The sequence below is a fragment of the Maylandia zebra genome, linkage group LG7 (assembly GCF_041146795.1).
Source record: "Maylandia zebra isolate NMK-2024a linkage group LG7, Mzebra_GT3a, whole genome shotgun sequence".
In the NCBI taxonomy this organism is placed as follows: Eukaryota; Metazoa; Chordata; class Actinopteri; order Cichliformes; family Cichlidae; genus Maylandia; species Maylandia zebra.
Window position 1 is genome coordinate 56,810,258 of NC_135173.1, and position 23,046 is coordinate 56,833,303.

General features: G+C 38.4%; 2 protein-coding genes across 3 annotated transcripts; one reads left to right on the forward strand and one right to left on the reverse strand.

Annotated features, from left to right (window-relative positions):
- The first annotated feature begins 6,365 nt into the window (after nt 1-6,365).
- Nucleotides 6,366-13,653, forward strand: plac8.2 (placenta associated 8, tandem duplicate 2). Of its 2 annotated transcripts, none has more exons than XM_004566888.3 (4): nt 6,366-6,629; nt 11,063-11,168; nt 11,685-11,809; nt 12,807-13,652. In XM_004566888.3, the coding sequence occupies exons 2-4, from the start codon at nt 11,084-11,086 to the stop codon at nt 12,909-12,911; spliced, it is 315 nt and encodes a 104-aa protein (XP_004566945.1). In that variant the 5' UTR covers nt 6,366-6,629; nt 11,063-11,083; the 3' UTR covers nt 12,912-13,652. The 2 variants fall into 2 exon arrangements, with proteins under 2 accessions (XP_004566945.1, XP_004566946.1); XM_004566889.4 differs by lacking the exon at nt 6,366-6,629 and adding an exon at nt 9,318-9,383 and having other exon boundaries at nt 12,807-13,653.
- Nucleotides 13,654-16,100: 2,447 nt separating this feature from the next.
- cops4 (COP9 constitutive photomorphogenic homolog subunit 4 (Arabidopsis)) lies at nt 16,101-22,470 on the reverse strand. Its single transcript, XM_004566890.3, has 10 exons — nt 22,297-22,470; nt 20,621-20,700; nt 20,370-20,521; nt 20,152-20,255; nt 19,906-20,059; nt 19,663-19,813; nt 19,371-19,541; nt 18,952-19,067; nt 18,715-18,799; nt 16,101-16,621 (listed from the first exon to the last, which is right to left on the reverse strand). Exons 1-10 carry the CDS (start codon nt 22,368-22,370, stop codon nt 16,488-16,490), a joined length of 1,221 nt encoding a protein of 406 aa, XP_004566947.1. The 5' UTR covers nt 22,371-22,470; the 3' UTR covers nt 16,101-16,487.
- Nucleotides 22,471-23,046: the final 576 nt, after the last annotated feature.

Below are 23,046 nucleotides of genomic sequence, written 5' to 3' on the forward strand. Positions count from 1 at the left end.
CACTACTACACTGCAGAGAAACCGGGTATGTCCCAGCTCCGGGACATTTTTTTTTTTTTTTTTGAGGGGGGGGGGGGGGGGTGACGTCAGTGCAGAGGTGCCTCTCTTCCATCCCATCAGTGTGCGCATGTCCATCACTGAAACAGCGAATTTACAGAGCCGTCTTCAATTTCCACACGTTAAAGTCACCTGTTTTATTAACCAACTCTGTTCCACTGCATTACTTCACAGCTATAACTAGCTGTCACACAAAGCACACAAAATTATCATTAAAGATCAAACGTGTGGAGGACAACCCATTTTAAAGTATTCTGTTCATTATTAACTGAATACTTAATGTTTTCATTATGAACTTCAGGTAAGAGGATACAGAATTATGAATCAAACTTTCAAACAGGAAATGTCGTCCCTGCAATTGTAGAAAAACCAAGCACATGCATATATATTTCCATGTTATTGTACACCAAAACCTCTTTGAAATACTTTTTATTCCAGTAGATTTAGTTTGACACCCCTGTCAGATTATGATATTACATCAAACACTCATGATAATATGATACATTACAGACAGCATATTTTTAGAGGACCAGTGGGGCTCTTTGGCGCAAGAAGCCAAAGTATTCAATTACTTTCTTTAACCCTTGTATGGTGTTCGGGTCTGTGAGACCCGTGTTCAGTTTTTTTCAAAAGAAAAATTAAACAATTAATTATTTTTTCACGTGTAAATGTGTTGTGTCTTTCCACTCACTCCACTTGATTATAACTGATTTATTTATAACATTTTATATAAAAGAAAAACGAGAAGCACATTAATTCATAAATGTGATCTAACAAAGGTAAAGGGAAAAAATTAACCATGTTTGCTGTTCATATGTCTTGTAATTGGGATGAAGTAAACATCTGTTGAGTAATTTAACATAAAATTGTTTGATAGTGTTAATTTGGAAAGCCAAAACTCTAGCGGGTCCACCAGACCCATGAACACTGGCTGAGTAACAAAAATACGAACACCACACAAGGGTTAAGTAAAAAACAAGGAAACTATTAAAAGTCGATTCATTGATAGCCCATAATTCAAAAACAATGAATATGTACACTTTCACATTTCGCATTAACTTTGAACAAAGAATTAATCAAATAAACACGATTCTCTGGCTTTGCCTGTGTTAACCCTGCAGTTTGCTGTGTATTCCTCCTCAGATTACACTCAGCAGTTTGTAAGACATCATAGAATTTAATGTCTGAATCAGAGGATGTGGTCTGTTTGGTATTTTTTTAGGGTCTTCTGTGCAGGTTAATAGTATCCTGTGAGCTTTGTTGTAATTACGACCGCGTCTATCTTTAGCCTGTCGGAAATTGGAAATCATGCCTCTTCCAGAGTTTCAGTTACAGCTGCTCATTATGTACGAGCATGTATCATTACAGTCAGGTCGTCATTACATGCCGTCATTCACAGATGGAGTCGGTGTTATTCTGTTTTTTGGGGAGTAGCGCCATCGTGTGTTGAAAAGACCAAGGCAGGTTGGAAAGTGTAAATGCCGGCGTGGACCTGTCAGGTAGATCACTTCGTGGAATTTAATTGCAAATAATTTATTTTTGTTAAACTATGTAACTATTTATGCACACACTGTTTGACAGTCTGAACCCCCTGATTATGGTACATATTTGTTGCCAGTTGACCAAATTTTTTTGTGGAGTGTACCATCACCGTTTTAAATATATGTACACTCAACAAAAATATAAACGCAACACCTTTGTTACTGCTCCCATTCCCCATGGGATGGACGTAGAGACCTAAAATTCATTCCAGATACACAATATAACCATCCCTCCCAAACAGTGGTCACAAATCAGTCCAAATGTGTGGTAGTGGGCACATCTGCTATATTGAGATAATCCATCCCACCCACCTCACAGGTGTGCCACATCAGGATGCTGATCTGACATCATGAGTAGTGCACAGGTGTACCTCAGACTGCCCACAACAAAAGGCCACCCTGGAATGTGCAGTTTTGTCTACAGCAAAATGCCACAGATGCCACAAGCAATGAGGGAGCGTGCAATTGGCATGCTGACAGCAGGAATGTCAACCAGATCTGTCGCCCGTGCATTGAATGTTCATTTCTCAACCATAAGCCGTCTCCACAGGCGTTTCAGAGAATATGGGAGCACATCCAACCGGCCTCACAACCGCAGACCTCGTGTAACCACACCAGCCCAGGACCTCCACATCCAGCAGGTTCACCTCCAAGATCGTCTGAGACCAGCCACCCAGACAGCTGCTGGAACAATTGGTTTGCACAACCAAACAATTTCTGCACAAACTGTCAGAAACCGTCTCAGGGACGCTCAACTGCATGCCCGTCGTCCTCATCGGGGTCTTGACCTGACTCCAGCTCGTCGCCGTAACAGACTTCTGTGGGCAAATGCTCACATTCGATGGCGTCTGGCACGTTGGAGAGGTGTGCGCTTCACGGATGAATCATGGTTCACATTGTTCAGGGCAGATGGCAGCTGAGAATGTCCCAGTTCTTGCATGGCCAGCATACTCACCGGACATGTCACCCATTGAGCATGTTCGGGATGTGCTTGACCGGCGTATACGACACCGTGTACCAGTTCCCACGAATATCCAACAACCTCGCACAGCCATTGAAGTGGAGTGGACCAACATTCCACAGGCCACAATTGACAATCTGATAGACTCCATGCGACGATGTGTTGCACTGCATGAGGCAAATGGTGGTCACACCAGATACTGACCGGTTCTGGGTCCCCAGACCCCCAATAGCGCAAAAAACTGCACATTCCAGGGTGGCCTTTTGTTGTGGGCAGTCTGAGGTACACCTGTGCACTACTCATGATGTCAGATCAGCATCCTGATGTGGCACACCTGTGAGGTGGGATGGATTATCTCAATATAGCAGATGTGCCCACTACCACACATTTGGACTGATTTGTGACCACTGTTTGGGAGGGATGGTTATATTGTGTATCTGGAATGAATTTTAGGTCTCTACGTCCATCCCATGGGGAATGGGAGCAGTAACAAAGGTGTTGCGTTTATATTTTTGTTGAGTGTATTTATTAAAGTATTACACATTTGCAGAGAATGCAGTGAGACATGGCCCAGCCATTGTTGTTTTATTTCCACACTTACACTACACTTGTTATAGAGTCAGCTGTTTTTATGTTTTTATTTTTTATTTTAGGAATCTGGTTAAAAACTATATGAGTCCACTTAAAATGTTATAATTTTCTTTGACTTGGCAGTCTTCACAGGGATTTTTCTCCCTGAAGTTTTAAAGCTTGCGCCTATATTTTTCAAGAGAAAAGATGGAAATTATAAAATCAGTTCACCTTGACAGTAAGTTTCCCTTTTCTACTACACTTTATTGTATTGCCAGCTGCCACTTAGATGCACTGGATACTTAGTTAGGTACAGTTCAATTGAACTCTTTTTTAATATTCAGAATTGCCTTAATTCTTCAAGGCACAGATTCAACAAGCTTGTGAGCAATGGAAACATTCCTCAGACCTTTTGCGCCACACTGACATAATATCATCACACAGTTGCTGTAGATTTGTCCATCCATGATTCAAATCTTTGGTTTCACCACATCCAAAAGGTGCTTCATTGGACTGAGGTCTGATGCTTGTGGAGGACATTCAACAACAGTCATTGTCACGGTCAAGAAACCATTTTGAGATGATCTGAGCTTTGTGACATGGTATATTACAGTGTTGGAAGCAGCTGTTGAAAGATGGGTACACTGTGGTCATAAAAGGATGGGCATGGTCAGCAACACTACTCAGGTAGGCTGTGGGGTTAAAACCATCCTTGGTATCAACAAGTCTACTAAGAAAATTTCCCTCACAACTTCACTTCACCACAAGTATGATCTAGTAGAAGTTTGGATGGATCCATGTTTTTACATTGTTTACACCAAATTCTGGCCCAACCGTCCTAATGTACAAATAAAGACTTATCATACCAGGTAACCTTTTTCTAATCTTGCATTGTCTCAGACCATGCAAATTGCAGCCTCAGCCTTATCTTAGCTGACAGGACCTGGTGTGGTCATCTGCTGCAGTAGCCCAACATGTTCAACATGTTGTGTGTTCAGAGATGCCCTTCTGCATACCTTTGTTGTAACAAATGTTTATTTGAATTACTGTTGCCTTCCTATCAGCTTGAAGCAGTCTGGCCACTGCTCCTCTGATTGCTGACATCAGAACGACATTTTCACTCACAGAACTGCAGCTCACTGGATATTTGCACATTTCCGTAACATGCTCCATAAACCCAAGATATGGCTATGAAGAAAACCATACTAGATCAGCAGTTTCTGAGCTAGACCAGCCAGTCTGTCTCAAATTACATGCCACATGCAAAGTCCCCTTTAAATCACTTTTCTTTCTGATTCTGACACTTGCTTTGAATTTCTTTTCTCATCATTGGGAGGAAAAAAACAGGAAACAATAACATCAACTTGACCTAATCCAGCATATTTTTTTTATGCTTTATTAGTCATATTTGTATGGTTACACATTTGAAACGACTGGTTATTGAATGGCAAAAGCATATACTCAGAAAGGGTTTGCAATGTGTTTTGTGGGTAGGGCTGAAGGGCTTTTCTTTGGCTTTGCATTTATATTTGATTCTGCTACTTCATCTGTATCTTGTAGTTTATTTCCAGTTTCCAGTTTATTTAATATTGTGTGCATACCTGCCCAGGGACTGCAAGTGAAAATGAGCTAGTAGCTAAATCTGTTGCAAGGCCTCTACTCTTATTTGAGACCAGTGTTTTTGTGGCACACTAAAGCTCAAACAACTAAATCAAGTAAGTTAATTTTTAATATATATAATGCATTATAGAAAAAAACAAAAACAAAAACCCTTGCCACCAGCTTGATAGTCCAATAGTTCAAGATCTACTTTGTTTTGTATATGCATACACTGGCTGTGGCACTCAAGCTACTGAATACTATTTGTCACTCTGTCCAAAGATTTATTACACTTATTATAAACCTCATCATTTCCAGCAGTCTGTTAAGGTTAGGCAGCTCTTTCTTTCTGAAAGGTGAGGTAAACACTTTCTATTTTTATTTATTTTATTTTATTTTATAAGGCAACTTTTTAACCCATGTACATGTCTTCGTGTCTCTGGATCTTATCAGACATGCTCAAGTGCTGGCTTTTTGTTCACTTGGAGTCTGGCAAAACATTTTTATCTTCATAGTAATAAAAAGAAAATGTATTGTGTATCTTTACTTACAGCTGTTCTTGTCCTAGGAGATTAATAAGCTTCAAATGTTAATTGATTTCAGCCCTTTTCTAGTTATTTGGGTGTTTCATGAATGTTACCTACTGTCCAATAAAAATGTCATGACCACTACTGACCTTTGCTCAGTGTTGTTAAGTAATGAAAAACATTCTTTTTCTGCATTAATAATCAGTTCCTGCCCACCATAAACTACTACCCTGCCCAGGTTGCACCCTACCTTTCCCCCCCATGATAAATGAGATAGGCTTTAGTCACACCACCAATCCCTCATTACCTCGAACTTGAAAAGCATTACCGGAAATGGATGGAAATTAAAATATGGCTAAACACCTGAGAGACCACATCTAAAATAATTTTCTCCACCCTATATTTTTTTTTCCCAAATAATCACTTATTTTTGAATGTAGTAACATTGAACAAGAACATTTTAAACATTTATTTCCTGGACAAAATTTAAACTTATCCACAAAAAAGTTGTATCCAAAGCCTGTTGACACAGTCCAAATGTGAGTATGCCATTACTAAGGTTTGTTCACCAACACAGCAAAATCTCCAGTGTTAAATTAACACTAGAGAGTGTCTATATGGGTCCACACCTCTGAGTGTTAAATACAACACTGTTGAGTGTTAAATTAACACTTTTGACAGTGTTATATGTTTAAAAGTAACCTAGTCAGACTGGAATATTTAGTTATTTTCCAGTGTTAGAAAATCAGCACTGCTCAGTGTTAGCCATTGTTAATCTTCAAAACTGACTAGGTTACTTTTAAACATATAACACTGTCAAAAGTGTTAATTTAACACTCAACAGTGTTGTATTTAACACTCAGAGGTGTGGACCCATATAGACATGTCTATAAACACACTCTCTAGTGTTAATTTAACACTGGAGATTTTGCTGTGAAGAGACAGAAAAGCAACTTCCTTAAAAATAGAAAAATAAGCTAATAAAAACAGCTACAATCAGCAAAACTTAAATAATAATAATAATAACAAGTATAGTCTGGTCTTAGCAGTTTATGGGGAAAGAAGGAGGGAGCAAACATGATATGGTAGTGTTTGACTGATTTAAGTCTGTACAGCATTTTATAGAAAGATCTATTTGCATTAGGTTAAAGTAAAAAGCAAGGGACTTCATAGTCATTTAGAGCATTCGTCCCAACCAGAGACTTTGAGTAAACCATTACATGCAGGCCCCTGATCCCAACCGCAAAAAAACTGACAAATAGGAAAAGAGCTTCTTTGAACTTTTTACTGTTGTTTTTTTCAAACATTTGCTGGAAGCAGCAAGGGGCAGAAGATCATTTTTCCAGAAAAGATCTTACTTTAGCTCAACAAAAGGCCTGTATAAATCATTTTTACTTCTATATAAGTTGATTTGCTTGTAAAAACGTTGTATTTTGTTATACATTAGTTACAGTATTAGCTATCGGTGCTAGTAGGCTGTTAGCTAACAGTGGTTAGCTAGTAATGGTTAGCTAATACTCGAACACTTAGCAATATATTTTCCTTAATATTGTTTATGTATAACAAATTTTTGTTAAATATCAATAAAATATAATTGTAGCGTTATATGAAACAACGAAAAATTCATAAGTACCCCAAGAAATCTGGGCGAATTTAAAGAGGAAATTTGCATTTGCATGGGCGGGGGTGTAAAAGGTCTTCTTTACTAGTATTTAATTACTTTTATTTTTAAAAAGCTTTTTTTTTTAAATAAATAAATAAATAAATAAATAAATAAATAAAATAAAATAAAAATCTGTCTCTCTTTTAAGTTTTAAACTTTTGGTGTGAGTTTGGCTCCTTTTTTGAGTTGGTCAAACAGTAAGTTAACCTCAACCAAGTTAGCCAAATTAAACAGTTAAATGGACAAGTATAAGATATTCCTCTGCCTCCTAAAAAATTACTCACTAGGGAGAAGTGAACTTCTTCTTCTTCTGGTTCACCCGAAAGACAAAATGCCAAAACACAAACTTAACAATGTGGTGTATGCTGTACAGTGCAGCGAGGAATGCCCAGACCTCTACATTGGAGAGACCAAACAGCCACTTCACAAGCGCATGGCACAACACAGAAGAGCCACCTCCACAGGACAAGACTCAGCAGTCCATCTGCATCTTAAGGATAAAGGACACTCTTTCGAGGATGCCAATGTTCACATTTTGGACAGAGAGGACAGATGGTTTGAAAGAGGAGTGGAAGAAGCCATCTATGTCCACTGTGAGCGACCATCTTTGAACAGAGGCGGGGGTTTACGACACCAACTCTCTGCCATCTATAATCCAGTTTTGAGATCCCTTCCCAGACGCCTTAATGCCCACTCACATCCTGGGCCATCTGACCTCAGGAATTCGCATGATAAGGTGGGGCCAGGTTTCACAATGAACACACCCGAAACTCTGGCTGATTGGGACCCACGCCCAGTTACACACCTTGGCTCAGGCGATTAGAGGATCATCAGGGGGTCCTTTTGTCCCTCTGTGGGGGGTCACTCCTACTAGGTTTATATCTGGGACTCTCCACCATTTGACCTTAGAACTGAAGAAGCTTCTCGGATGAGAGGTGAAACGTCTTCAAGCAACTTAAAGAAGTCCAGACACTTTTCTTTGCAAGCTCCTTTGAGAACTTCTTAGAGGTTTCTGCTGACACCATTTCTGTTTTGCAGTGGGCATAAAATTTGCCTAGTAAATATAATAACATGATTTTAAAAGACAACTAAAACATTTAGGCTCATAGATGCTTATGAATCTACTTAATTCTTGGTGAACTTTTCTGACACTGACATGCATGTATCTGCAATGATGTGTGTTGGAAGCACACACAGGATTTTCTTTGCTTATATGTATGCAGTGCTTTGTGAGGCTGGGAGATGGCAGCATACATTGCATAGATCTCCCTATTTGTTCAGCTAGTATGAGTATTAAAAATAATGCATAGAAGAGTTCTGTTTTGTTTCATTAGATTTTTTCCACCATTAACAGCCGTAACAATGATAATAAACAGACTAAACAGTAATATTACTGACTGCATATACAATATAAGTACTGTAAAAGAAAATACAACAATATTCCTTTAAATCCTTTACACAGACTTATACTTTCTAAATTGAAAACAAATACGTGGCAACTGTGTAGCCTAATTTAAGAGTAGCTCTGGAGATTTTCCTTTTTCCTTCTGTCTATTTGAGAAACAAAAGTGTATGTTATGAATACAACAAACCTCCCTTTAAAAATATATATATATCACAGTCTCTTGACTGAAAGCCGAAAACCTCTTTGGTGGGAGCCAACATATTTTTTACATGCAAGAAAATTACAAATGTTTTCATTATTGGCTTTTGAAACCTGAAAAGAAAAAAATATGGCTGCTAAACAAAAGAACAATGAAAGTATAAAGTAGCATATGGTTTTAATACTCTGGAAGAGTACAAATATAATTCTACAGAATTGTACCAAAGCAAAGTACAGGAAATAGGCACTACTATATGTTGTTTACTCTTTAGTTGGTGGTAACGATATAATTGAGCTTAACAACACTGATATGATGTATTGTTAACACAGAAACAAGGTCAGGTGAGATAAGTCTTTATTCCGTGCACTAAATATCTTCATGCTTACAGTAACTGTTATCCGGCCAAAGATATGGCTACTTGTTAAAAGGCTACTGGAGAAAAGATGATAAAAATAAAGCCCTTAAAACATATTTTCATTCACAAATTATTCAAAAGATAATATTAATACAGTTTCAGAGCCTGTAAATATATTGTTCTGAATGATTTTTTATTACATGAAATTTTCTAAATGTTCATCCTGAAATTTAAAAAAAGCAAACTATAAAAAAGATTACATTTTAAATTTATTATATGATCCACGTGGGACATCCCACTTGTCTATGACTTTGACTTAACCACGCAGTGCAGTTAAGTTTTATTACCATAACATAAAGATATAGGGCTGATTTGTGGCTGTTGTTATCTCGTCACAGCAGCAAAGGTGATTGAGTCACCTGCTCTTATATGTTATAAAGGCTCAAGCTGCTTCATGGTCTGGACAATCCTTCTTGGTCAGAATCCTTCAACTGTCCAACCAGCTGGTAAGATTAATCTCCTTAAAACAAATCCATGAGGAATGAAAAAAGTAACTAGAAAAATTTGCATTTCCTGCAAAAATGCAGTGTGAATGCTGTGTAGCTAAAATATTCAGCTGGAGAAGCTAAAGTCAATATTAGAAAATTTGCTGAATTGTAATAACTTAGCAGAAACTAATTTAGCAAAAATATTGGAAGAGCAAAACTGCCAGCTGAAAACAGCTGAACAAGCTGAAGTTATGTCAAAACTACTTGTTGTCCAAGTGTGAAAAATTGGCAGAAAATTTAGAAAAGCAAGAAAGAACAGCCTGTAGACAAACTAAAGCAGCACAAAACTAAGGTAAAAAGTGCATACCTAACAATTTTTACAAATTTGGACACACACTCACACAGCGTGGAGTGAACAGCGATTGTGAGAGCGTGGCCTCTGTGTTTCTGCAGCAGTCACAGTCTGTGCCTTCTGTACAGTCATTGGGCTAAATCTGTTCAGTTTTAATCTACCATCAGAGGCAGCCTGTGTATGCTTTCTCAGGCTATTTAATTTTGATCAGAACAGAGAAGGGACTCTGAGTGTTGACAGTGTATAATTAAAAAATGAATTATTAAAGATATATGACCTGTGAAGTACGGCAACTAAATAGCTGAGAAAGGAAAACTGCCTTGACTTGCTCTCAAACATTTTGTAACTCAGAAGCCATGTTACAAAACGTATGACGCCTTTTGTATGGCCTGCTTTAACAACGTGCTAACCCGATGCTTCTGTCTGTAGGCTTCTGTCACATTTTCTGAATCCAAATACAAAATCCATTGTTTTGATATATAATATGTGTGGGAAGACTGAAAATCGAGCCAGTAAGAAGAATCTGTTCAGACCAGGTGGGCAATCGTGGCTCAAGAGTTGGCAGTTCGTCTTGTAATCGGAAGGTTGCTAGTTCGAGCCCCGGCTTGGACAGTCTCGGTCGTTGTGTCCTTGGGCAAGACACTTCACCCGTTGCCTACTGGTGGTGGTCAGAGGGCCCGGTGGCGCCAGTGTCTTGTAGCTACAATGTAGCTACAATTGTAGTAGCTACATTCGGCAGCTGTGGCTACAACTGTAGCTTGCCTCCACCAGTGTGTGAATGTGTGTGTGAATGGGTGGATGACTGGGTGTGTAAACCGCTTTGGGGTCCCTAGGAGTTACTAATAAAAGCGCTGTACAACTACAGGCCATTTACCATTTACAATGTAGCTTGCCATCACCAGTGTGTGAATGGGTGGATGACTGAATGTAGCGCTTTGGGGTCCTTAGGGACTAAGTAAAGCACTATACAAATACAGGCCATTTACATGAGGAACAGATTCAAAAGGCTAGAGTGGTACACTGTAGCTTAATTGCATAGCAGCACATGTATTTTCTAAAAGAATCATCATAATGCGATAAAAGTTAAACAGGGATTTTATCAAAATGGTCAAGATGAAAAAGCTAAATTATAGTAATATCCCAATAATTTGAGAGCATTTTATAGTTTGAATGCTGTTTGAAGTATGTGTATGTGAAGTATGTGGAAGTAGTAAAGCCAAAACATATATGGAAGCACCGAGAATAATAAAGAGAAATATGAACCAGTAGGAACACTACTGTGTAGTGTTCCTCTTCCTCACATACAATATTCAAACAATAACTATAACCCCTTTTCATCCCACAGAAAGAAGATTTTAACGTGATCATGGCTGTGGTCAACCAACCAGGCAAATATGAAACTTCTGAATTCCAGACAGGCGTGTTAGATTGCTGTGATGACATTGGAATTTGTGAGTAACCTTCTTTACTGGTTCTGTAGCTCAAAATATGCACAAAGTTGAGACAGCATTTGCAGCAAGATATAATTGGATACACTTTTTTTTCAAACCTAAGAAAAGAACAGTTAAAGCAGGTTTTCTTTCTGTTCATACTGGCCTTTGTAATGCTCCATCTACATGTTCGTGTGGTGGAAACAAACCCTCAGTCCTTATTTTAAGTAAATATATTATGTTCAAATGTCTATCTGAATGTATGAATGTAGGTTTCAGGGCTGTTAAGGAACTGACAAGAAATGGATACCAAACCACTGAAACTTGGTGAAACTTGAATGCATTTTCTCATGTAAAATAAGGACTGTGGATCTTTTTCCCTTATCAGTTATATTAAAAATTAACTGGGAATGGATATTTTAATGGAATGTATGAAGAGCAGCTATACTTATAATAATAACAATAACAATAACAATAACAATAATAATGGATTTAAGTTGTAAGTGCTTCCTTTAACACACTTTCTCCCTGCCTTAGGCTGCTTTGGCTATTGGTGCTACTGCTGCCTCGGCTGTACCATTGCCAGTGACATGGGCGAGTGTTGCCTGTGTGGTCTGGGCATGCCCATCCGTAGCGTCTACAGGACCAAATACAACATCAAGGTAAGTTTTCAGTGGACAACAGGAACAGTAGCCAAGCTTTCTGCAGGATTCGCCAATTTAAGTCTATTTGAGGCCTTTTTAGAACCAAAGAAGTGGTCTTTTAGTTACCTGTTTCACTGTGAGTGAAAACAGCCTATTTCCTGCTGTATGTAACTAATAATTAAGTTGTTACCATCATGTTGTAAGTCAAATATGTTCCTCCTATATTATAAAAAGAGAAAAACTGAAAATGCTGTCAGAGTCAAATTACTAAATGTCTGAAAATGATCATGTAAAAAGTACAAGTACTTTTAACATGTTACCCAAGATTAATCAAAATATATTCGAAGATTAAGAGAAGCAAAGGTTAAAAACAATAATGTGGTTCTGTCCAATTATGTTTTTTTTTCCTTCCCTGTTTAAGCCATAGTATTGCAACGTAGATTCATTTAGGTCATGGATGTCAAACTCACTGTACATTGTGGGCCACAGACAGCTCACATTTATCTTAATACTGTAATAGAAAATGTCCTGATTAAAAAACAACAACACTGGAATAAGCACAGAAATTTCTAGTAGTGCATAGCAGTGAAAATAGGATGTTTAGGGTTAACTCTAACCCTTTGGTGTTGTATAAATTGCCATGTGGGAGATCTTTATTAGCAGGAAAAGTTATGAAAACACAGTTAAAAGTCCAAAAATTTTGCCAGATTGGAGTCTTTGCTGTTTCAATTTTGGCCCCTGGGTCTTGAGTTTGATGCTTCTGATATAGGCTCTGAAGCAGGAATGTCATATAATTTAGTGCATTGATCAATTTTCCATTGCTTGTATACTTATTCAACTTTCTGCTTGATGCAAACACAGCATGATAGCATGTGTACACTTACATTTTGATCAAGTCTGTAATCCAACCCTGGTTTTTCATATAAATAAATTCTGGTCGTGTCATTAGCCTAATTCCCTTCCCTTCACTGAGGTTGAGGCTGCACCTTCTAAGAGTTACTGCGTGTGTTTCCAGGGCTCCATGTGTAACGATTTTATGATGGCCATGTGCTGCCCCGTCTGCACCACCTGCCAGCTGAAGAGAGATATCAACCGGCGCAAGGAGCAGGGCATTTTCTGAAAGAGTAACAGTCTTGTAAACTCTCTAAAATGTATTTTACAAAATATTAATGGCATTGATGTTCTGATGGAAAAGCTACTGTTATCTCTATATACTCCAGATAAAGTGCTGGTGAAGCATTAACCCATCCCTTTCCAATAAAAATGTTAAATACTTTGAAAAGTATGGTGCACACCTCAGTGCTGTTTGTTGTAAAATGATTACCCTCCTGTGTATCAGCTGCCCTAGTCACAGGGAAAATCACATGAACCTCTTCTAGTCAGTTAATCATTAGTCAGCTGCAGCACAGCATTTCTTTTATCACTACTGTTCCTTCAGAATTTGTACTGTTTTAATGAAATTGTTTACATTTTGAACGGTGCTGTTTTGTTTTCTTTTTTCCATCTATTTGTATGAATGTATTTGTACACTTCATATCCAGTTTCATTTCTATTCGATTAAGTCTGCTGTTAGTGGAGCCTGTTCCAGACAACAAGTTCAACAAAGCAGAAAGACAATGAATCACGAATCAAACAGTTAAGACTTGTTATACTAGCTGTATCTGGTTAAGCAGATCTTGATCATTTAGAAAGATGTCAAACAAAATGTTGCTGTTTCAAGTAATTTCCGTCATATATTCACTCAAATATTCACATACATTCATAGTAAAGCAGAAGTACATGTATTCAAGTACACCCCATAATTCAGTAGCTAATAGAAACACTTTTAACAGCAGTAACTTGAATTCTGTGTTCAGTGTGTTCAGTGTTGCTTCACTTCATTGAGCGTTGCTCTCTTAAGGTTCTACCACAGCTGCTATTTTAATTAGGTTGAGATGTGAACTTTCATTGGCACATTGCAACACATTGCATTTTTTGTTTTAGGCACTGTGTTGTAGATTCACTGCTGTGCTTGGAATCATTGTAGTGTTACGTGTTACATGACCTAACTTCATCCAAGCTTTAGCTGTTGGACAGATGGCCTCACATTTGATTCTAGAATATGTTTGCATTTAAGAGTTCATGATCAGATTACTGATTGCAAGGTTCCCGGGTCCTTTGGCTGTAAAACAAGCCCAAATCATCATCATCATCTCTCCACCACTGTGCTTGACAGTTGGTTTGAAGTGTTTGTGCTGATATGCTGTGTTTGGTTTTTACCAAACATGGTGCTATGCGTTATGGTCAAACATTTCTACTTTTTTCTCCTCTGTCCAAAAAACATTGTTCAAGAAGTCAGCAAGTAATTTTGCAGTCATGTTCTTTTTAGATGGAAGAGTCTTTCTCCTGACAACACTCCCAAACACGTCATATGTATTCAGTCTTTTTGTTTAATAGTACTGTCATGAACTTTAGCATTCAATGTGCCTATGGAGACCGAGATATAGAATACACACAAAGAATACACACCTTAATGTACCAAACCAGCAAGCTTCTGCTTTTATACAGGTGGTCAAACTGAGTGATGATCAGTTTATCAGATACATTTGTTAAGCAGAACCTGGCTGCTACTTACCCTATGAAAACAGTGAGAGTGCACTAAGGTTTTCACCACACACTGCTTCTGCATTTTAGCTTAATTTTTGTTAAATTAACAATGACACGGTATAATAAGCCATTTTGTAGTTCATCTGAGGCCACACCAGGACACGCTGGAAAGATTATATCTCGGCTGGCCTGGGAAGAACTTGGTGCTCCCCCAGATAAGCTAGAGGAGATGGCTAGAGAGAGGGTGGTCTGAGCTTTTCTGCTTAGGCTGCTGGGCCTGTGGCCCAGCCACGGATAACCAGAAGAAAATAACTGGATGGACTCTGTTTTATCAGGACTGTTTGAGATCAGACTCTTTGACATCATCCCATACCAAAGGAAATCATAATTAATATCCCCAATCATAATGAATAATGAAATAAGACCTTTCTTTACAGTATTTTCAAACCTGTTGTAAATTTTGTTTCTTGTGGCTCAGACCTAGGACAGTTTCCACAAAAAATTTAAATATTATACTAACACAACAATGTCTACAATATTTGATCTGCTTTATGAAGTTTATAAAAGGTGAAACTAGCAATTTTCTAGGGGGTAAAATCCCTATAGAAAATGACTTATTTTGTCTATGATGTCAGTAATCTGCAAAGTGATATTTTTTTAACGCCACTGTGTCGGGGGGAAAAAAACAATAAAGCAGAGTAAGCTTTAGGACAGGCCTACCATATGGGTGTACAGTATCATCTGACTCTTTGTAATGGCTAGATTTAAAAACCAAGACTTGTGCTTTAAAAATACGACTTCCCAAAGTCGATTTATCGTCAGTAGCATCTTGAAAATATGTCTGAAGGTTCTCAGTCGTCCAGGTCAACGTAGTCTAAGGAGCTAGGAAAGAAAAGTGTCTGGACTTCTTTAGGTTTCTTGAAGATGTTTCACTTCTCATCTGAGAAGCTTCTTCAGTTCTAAGAGCAATAGGTTAGGAGTCCCAGATTTTAAACCCTAAGAGGGTCAGGGACCCCCTATTGATCCCTACCTAATCACACGAGCCAAGGTTTGAAAACGGGTGTAGGTCACGATCACCCAGGGTTTCGGGTTAACCTATTGTGAAATCTAGCCCCACCCTATCGTGTAATTTACTGAGGTCAAATGGCCCAAGATGCGAGTGGGCGTTAATGGATCTCAAAACTGGATTATAGATGGCAGACGGTCGGTGTCGTAAGCCACCGCCTCTGTTCACCACCTTTGTCATTCTTTCCAGAATGCGAATGTTCACATTTTAGAAAGAGAGGACAGATGGCGTCAAAGAGGAGTGAAAGAAGCCATCTATGTCCACTGTGAACGACCATCTTTGAACAGAGGCGGTGGCCCCATGCTGCTTGGGGCCAGCATGAGTACACTACCGCATTTCTCCCACAAGCTGGATTTATATCTCCTCCTGTTGAACCAGCGATCTTTCAAATGTGGTAACCACTATACCACTGAATCTCCATAAAACATTTTTGTCTCAAAAACTGTCTGTATCATTCAGTATAGCGATATCTACTCCTAAACTTTTGTTAAAATGCTTCCAGAACATGTATCCTGAGTAGAAAATTGGTACAGATGCTGAAAAGTGAACTCAAATAGCATTTCATCAATTTGGTCTTCATATTTAAACTGTCAATGACAAAAAGGAAAATCCACTGAGGCAGACAGCGACCTTGAATCAAACGATGATCCTGAGCAGTTTCTTTCAGCTCCAAGTTTAATACTCTGTTGAAATTCATTCAGTGTGGGCCAAGTGATAAATCAAGAAGTACTTGACAGATATAGCTGTATTATCAAGATAAAAACAGAATGCGTTTGTTGTGCGCATCTTATTTTTGACCCTATAACATGTCAACAACCTGAATATAATATCCAAATTTTTAACATGTAAACAACATGAAATTACACCTGAATGTACAGTACAGCCCTATAAATACATGGATGCCACATCTCAAACAAGTCATGCTGGTACCAGAAGGATCTCCACAGTGCTTTTACTACTTAAACTGCAGGTGTTTTTTAATGTCTTTTTGGGGAGAAGCAAGACAAAACTTTCAGGGTGGGCTGACGGATCCTATTAGGAATACTACTGGGTCATCTGGGTTTCCATAGCCTGAGCGGCCCACTCTGGAGCAGCCTGACGGATCTTCTCTAGCAGGTTGTTGACTTGGAAACATAAAGACTGGATCTGTTTATCCCAGGTAGGAAGGGGTTCACGGGCTGCCAGAGACAGAAGAAAAAAATTAGAAGGTGCATTTTCCTTTCAAAACAAAGACTATTTGCATGTGAACCATGGTGAAAACCACAATACGTGTTCCCCTTTGGCCACAGGCCAACTATCTTTTTGTTAGTGCCACTGTCACAAACCCCTACAGAGAATACAATAGAATAGAATAATCCTTTAATTGTCCAAAAAGTGGAAATTTGGTTGTAAAAGCAGCAGAATAAAAGCACATATTCAAACCGAACAGGACACAGAACAGAAACACACAAAATTTTTACAGAAAAAAATATTTACATCATGGACAATAGTTACAAAAACAGAGTACTGTACAGTTATTAAGATTAAAGTATAGGTTTTTTATATATAAACTGAGAAAAGTAATGTGCAAGTTATAACAGTTGTTTGGTCGATTAGTGCAAATTACAGCACTGATGTAAATATCTATGTTTGTTGGGAGCAGTTTTGATTGTACAGTCTGACAGCTGCAGGGAGGAAGGACCTGCGGAAACGCTCCTTCATCCATCTAGGATCCAGCAGTCTGCCACTGAAGGAGCTCTGCAGTTCAGCAACACTTACATGCATGGGGTGGGAGACTCCATCAGAGATGTTATTTTGGCTAGAGTCCTTCTGTCTCCCACCAACCTCATCCAACCTCTTCCTCTCAGCTGCCGTTAAACTGCTATTCCAACATACAACATATCATGGCAGTGTCTCACTACCATCTTGTAAAGATTCATTCCTCACACCCATCAGCCTACACTCTCTTCGGCACTGTCCATTGCTCTGAATAATTGACCCAAGGTATTTAAACTCATCCATCTTCACTATCTGAACCCATCTGTAACTCCCACTCCTACTACCTCACCACTGTCTCGCTGTCCCCACACATGTCTAGCATCACCCTCATGTACTGCTCTGCCACTCCTGAGTTCCTTATACCACTGTTCCTCCCTTGAATCCCGTCACAGACTTTTCTAGAGCCACACAAATACAGTGCAACTCGTTCTCTATACTTCTCAATCAACACTGTCAAAGCTTCTATACATGAAGCAATACTGCTGCTCACTGATCGTCACCCCACTCCTTAACCTTGCTTCAGAAACTCTTTCCCATAGCTTCATGATATGGCTCTTTAACTTTATGTCTCTATGGTTGCTACACCTCTGCACATTATCCTTGTTCTTAAAATGTGTCTGTGTATTTAATGTTAGTGAGCTCAATTTTAACCACTCCCACTGTGTGCCCTTAGGTTTAGACTAGCCAACTAATCTGTGTTTTATTCCTCCTGTTTAAATAAGTAGTAATTAATTCACCAGAAACATACTTAAAGTGTTTTACTTACCTTTACTTAAAACGTACACTAATTTCTGTCCACTTATGTGCGCAGTTTATTATATCCAAGTCATTTATTGTTTGTGAATACAGATAACAGTGATTCAGTTCATTTTGGCTAGAGTTAGAATCTCTTCCTCTCTAACCCATTGTGTCTGCACAGAGCTGTGGGGCAGCGACCTAAACCAGTGTTCTTATTCTGTAAATGCTGCAAAATAATGTCACAGGGATTAATGTAGCTAGTGCTACATTAATTAAGTGCACCATCCTCCTGCCACAGCAACACCTTTTCCGGCCACAGCTCTCCACAATAAGCAATGTTAGACAGTTGGCACATAGCAAAAAGAACAAAACAAAAAACAACAAACTGATTGCTTCCACTTCTTCCTCTGATGTTGGGCAGTACATTGACTCACCATACCATCCTGAGGTAGATATTGGTATTACATGAAAGCCTGCTCTACTGTGGCTAAGGATTAGCTTTCAATTGTAAAAAACACACAGACTGACACAAATTGTTCTGGAATAATTTTACAGCAATTTTATCCATATCTTCTGTTTATAAAATCTGCTAATCTGTAATTTTTTATTTACAATGAATAAACAATGAGTTAATATATAAATAATTATACATTTCAACTTTAAATTACTTTTATCAAGTGTTTTGGTTCCTAAAAATCTCATGGTCAAATCCTTATACCTATATAAACCTATATAAAATTTGTAAAACATACAAATAAACAATTTCATCACTTACTTTCAAAATGTACAATGCCATCAATCTGGTCAATGAAACCATTCATACGTCCCTCAGTGATCATCTGAGAAGCAATCTTTTCAGCCTACAGATACAAAGAAGAAACTAGAGTTTGTGTGTACCACTATGGAAAACAGGAACTTATTATCAACAGTAGTTCTATAACTTCCCAATGAAGCATAAAACTAAAACTGTGGCTCTTATACAAGTTTAGCATTAATCCAATTCATATCTCACCTTTGCAGGGGGGATTTCCAGCAATGCTCCTAGCTCTTCAAAAGTGATGTTGTTGTAGAGTTTACTGGCAGATAGGAGGTTGTGTTCAATCACAGCTCTGTCAAGGATGCTGGAGCCTGAAACAGATCAAAGTTAAGAAAGTATAGGTGTTGTGTTGCAACACCTAAGTGTAGAGTGCCCCTCAAGCACCAGCATAAATGGTTACAGCCCTGTGCTGACCTCAGTTATCATGAGCAATGACCAAGTCAACTATAGCATTGGCATTATAGCTGCAGTTAAGAGTGTGTCTAGAAATATGTTTCACAGTACGAAGGGAGCACAAAACCAGAAAGAATATCAGCTGGTTCACCAGCTGATTCAATGAGGGTGGAGAAAATAAGGATTTCTCTCACTGTGTAAAACCCAGTATCTCAGCTTACCATCTGCTGTGGTGGCTTTCTGGTGAGGCATCAGCATGGCAGCAAACTCCTGTAGTTGGTTACCTCTAATGATGCGGTCCAGGTACATCTTCTCCAGGATACCATAAGCAGCCAGCTGCTGACAGCGCTCATCCTTAAAGAGAGTAGCCAACATACGGGAACGTTGCTGTCCTAAAAAATATTGCACCATTTTTGGTTAAGAGTGTGAAAACCGCAAATCAGTAGTATGCCTTTATATGTTTTCCATTAGTTCTCATTACATTATTTCTGAAAATGTAACACCTGCTTATACCTGCAGAGGCCAATATAGTGCAGTTCAGAGCATGCTTCAGTGCCTCCAGGCGTTCACTTTCATGAACAATTGACTTATAAGACAGCTCGTTGTATCTTTGTGCAGCTTCAATAAACTTCCTTCTGAAGTCTAGTACTCTGGCATAGCACACCTAATGAGAGCAGCAGAAGCACTTATCCACACAGCTTCACTGAAACAACAGATAAGACTATGTAACTATGAAATCACTAAGAGATCATGTACCTTATAGTGTATCTGTAGCTGTTCATTAGAGGACTCATTCTGAAGCAATGAGGCTCTGTTGATGTAGGCCTCTGCCTGAACCGGATCATCATCTTCTAAGTAAAGTCGGGCAATTTTCAGATATGTATCCAACTTATAGTCAACATTATATTGCCTGAAGGGGATATTTTAAAAAACAAACAAAAGAAACAGGGATTTAAAGACACAATTACCATCAAGACTTGCGTGTGACAATGGTTTACTTACTTCTGTCCTGTTTCGAGGGGAATGCCAACTAAAACTTGGGCAGCATTTCTCCAGTCTCCCTCCTTTTCATAAATGGTCGCTAAGTGCTGTCTGATTGAGGCTACCTAAGGCGATGGAGGAACATTACTCAGTTAAGCGCTGCAGTGACAATACTCAAGCTTAACTGCCTGAATGGTTACCTCCATTTACACTGCGTCAGAGAGCTGGAGCAAATTTACCTGTTCCTCGAAGGAAATGACCCTCGGCTGGATCTTTTCCAAGGTGAAGTGATACACTGCTTTTGCTGTGGCGTCAGGCAGGTTGGGCAGATGTGTGCAGAAATCAGTGAGCAGCTGTCTTGAAATGACGAGACTGACATTTTCATTGACCACTGCAAGAATGTAAAATATAATAGTAAGACATGCTCCTGAAAAATGAACCAAGGACGTAGAATAAGCAGATATTACAGAAGAATACAGGCACACCATACTTGCTTCTACAAAGGCCTTCAAGGATTCCAGTTGATCAGCATCTGTAAACTGAATGGCCTTTTCCAGAATTTGTCGATATCTGCAAAAGATTTCACCGGTCAGAAACCTTCCAACTTTGCTGGTAAGTTTAAAATGTTTACATAGAAAACCGAAGGATTAAAACTTAAATATGAAACACAAATACATTTTAGCTTATTGGATGAAACCCAGTGTTTTCCCACAGATTAACTTTACTTGGGCAAGGTATATTAATGGCTGCCCATGTGATGCTACAATGAGCTCACTAAGGCTACAGAGCAGAACAAGGCCCGCTGACACCCAAATAATCTCCAGGATGACATAACTAAAAGTCATTTGCAGTATAAGAGACTCACTGATGAAGCAGCCAATAATATTTATATTCATCAATTATTTATTGTTAAAGCACATCTAAAACCCTCCCTCACCAGAAACAGATTGTAAATCTGTGGGAGAAATTACATAATCCCATGTATACTGTATTCCCTTATGATATAACAAACATCATATATTATTATGAATTAAAAAAATAGTTTAAAAAAAAAACCCTGACTGCTTGGTTGTAAAAGACTGAACAGTCATTTGTCAACTGCACCATCTAACAGATGTTGTGTCACAACCTATAAGAGTCTACAATTAATATTTAATATTGTAGAACACTATGACAGAACATCACAGACACTATGATGACACTGTGACACAACTAAAATGTTGTAAGTAAATAACAAAATGTACAAACTGAGAAGTATGGACTTATTCTGTGAGAGGAAATTTTGAATTTATTATTTTGAAATGAGTACCAAAAAAAGTACCAAAATTGAGGGAAAAGTACCCAATCCATTCAGTAAATATCATTTCATAAATAAATCTGTAATCAACATGTCACTAAAGTGCTGTGAACATAACAGAACTATGCACACACCAGTTCACATATAATTACAGCAATCAGTCTGTGGTCCCTTACTTAAGAGAAGTTGATGCATTTGATTGTGACTTCTGTGAAAAACAAGTGTATTTAAGCTTGAGTGAATTAAACCTCCCTTTATTAAACAGGTATTTAAATATTTTCACTTTAATTAACTATCAGCATATACTGTGGATACAGTAAACAATTTCTTCTTATACAAACACGTATATAACAGGACCTAAAAGATTTTTAAATAGATTTATCACCTTTTGGACAATGCTGACGAAAACTGAAATTGCAAAAGTAGACTTTACAGTACAGTTGTACTTAATAAAATGCACAGGTGTTCCTAATAAAATGGTTGTTTATAGGATGGTAAGAACGTACGCAAAGGGTGTCCTGGCAGTTTTCTAGTCAAGTATCACTTTGTTCAAACTGTATTAAAGCTATGTTGTGCTCTGCACCAAATATGTAGCTAAAGAGCAGCAAGTTAGCTAGTTAGCTTTGGTGATAAAATATACAGTTCTCATAATTATTTTACCAACAATTAATGTGGGTAGTCACTCCTTTTATGTTCCTTGCACTTTGGATAAAACCTAAAAGCAAACATTGACAGACTGATTGCATTTCTATCTGAATGTTTGGCTAATGCAGCTAACATTAGCTTAGCTTTGTGCAGACCAGCTGCTAGCTAGCAGTTTCTGTTGCAGTTTTTAACGAGTGATGTTCTCCGTAACTAACGTTACATACTTGGCAGCAAGATCTTTATGAGAGCCACTTGAGTTCATCAGTTGTGTAAGCTCCTGCCTCACTTCGGTCGCCATTGTAGCCTGCGTCGAAGTGTCAACACCGGTTTCATCTGCCGAGACAGGGGAGAGCCTTCCGTCTGCAGTCAGAGCGCAGAGCTCGGCCAGGAAGTGACGCAGCCAGCGATGGGAGCGGAAGAGGGAAAAGAATGATTATAATTATTTTAGGCCACGCTTAAATGTTGAACTATTGTATTGTTTTAATTTTATGTATTAATATATGTTTTTAAACAAAACTTGGTGAGTATTATAAACTATCCATCCCTTTCCTGAAAACAATCATAGCTATATTTGGTTGCATTTTTTTCTGCTAATTTTGTAATTAACCTAAAAAAGGGTCAATCTATTGTTAACACTAGTATCATCTGAAATATGAAGAGCTTTCTTGTTTTTGCGCAATAAAATATCCTGTCTCACAGACATGCTGAACAACTAGATTCTGTATTTAATGCATCTAGGCTGGGCTGTTGTAAAGCATTATTATCAGGTTGTTCTAAAAGCTCCCCGAAAAGCCTTCAATTGATACAGAATGCTACAGTAACAGTAGTGACGGGGACTAGAAAGGCCTTTTCTCCTTCACTGGCTTCCTGTTAAATCCAGAATCCCATTTAAATTCTACACCTCACATACAAGGTATTGAATAACCAAGCCCTATCTTATCTTAAAGACCTCATAATACCATATCACCCTAACA

Coding starts and splice junctions, on each gene's coding strand:
- plac8.2 (XM_004566888.3), top strand. CDS start 11,084: ATGGCTGTGGTCAACCAACCAGGCAAATATGAAACTTCTGAATTCCAG. Junction 11,169..11,684: donor CTGTGATGACATTGGAATTT/GTGAGTAACCTT, acceptor TCCCTGCCTTAG/GCTGCTTTGGCTATTGGTGC. Junction 11,810..12,806: donor GGACCAAATACAACATCAAG/GTAAGTTTTCAG, acceptor GTGTGTTTCCAG/GGCTCCATGTGTAACGATTT.
- cops4 (XM_004566890.3), bottom strand. CDS start 22,370: ATGGCGACCGAAGTGAGGCAGGAGCTTACACAACTGATGAACTCAAGT. Junction 20,060..20,151: donor CCCCTCGAAACAGGACAGAA/GTAAGTAAACCA, acceptor TATCCCCTTCAG/GCAATATAATGTTGACTATA. Junction 19,814..19,905: donor AGCTACAGATACACTATAAG/GTACATGATCTC, acceptor TGCTCTCATTAG/GTGTGCTATGCCAGAGTACT.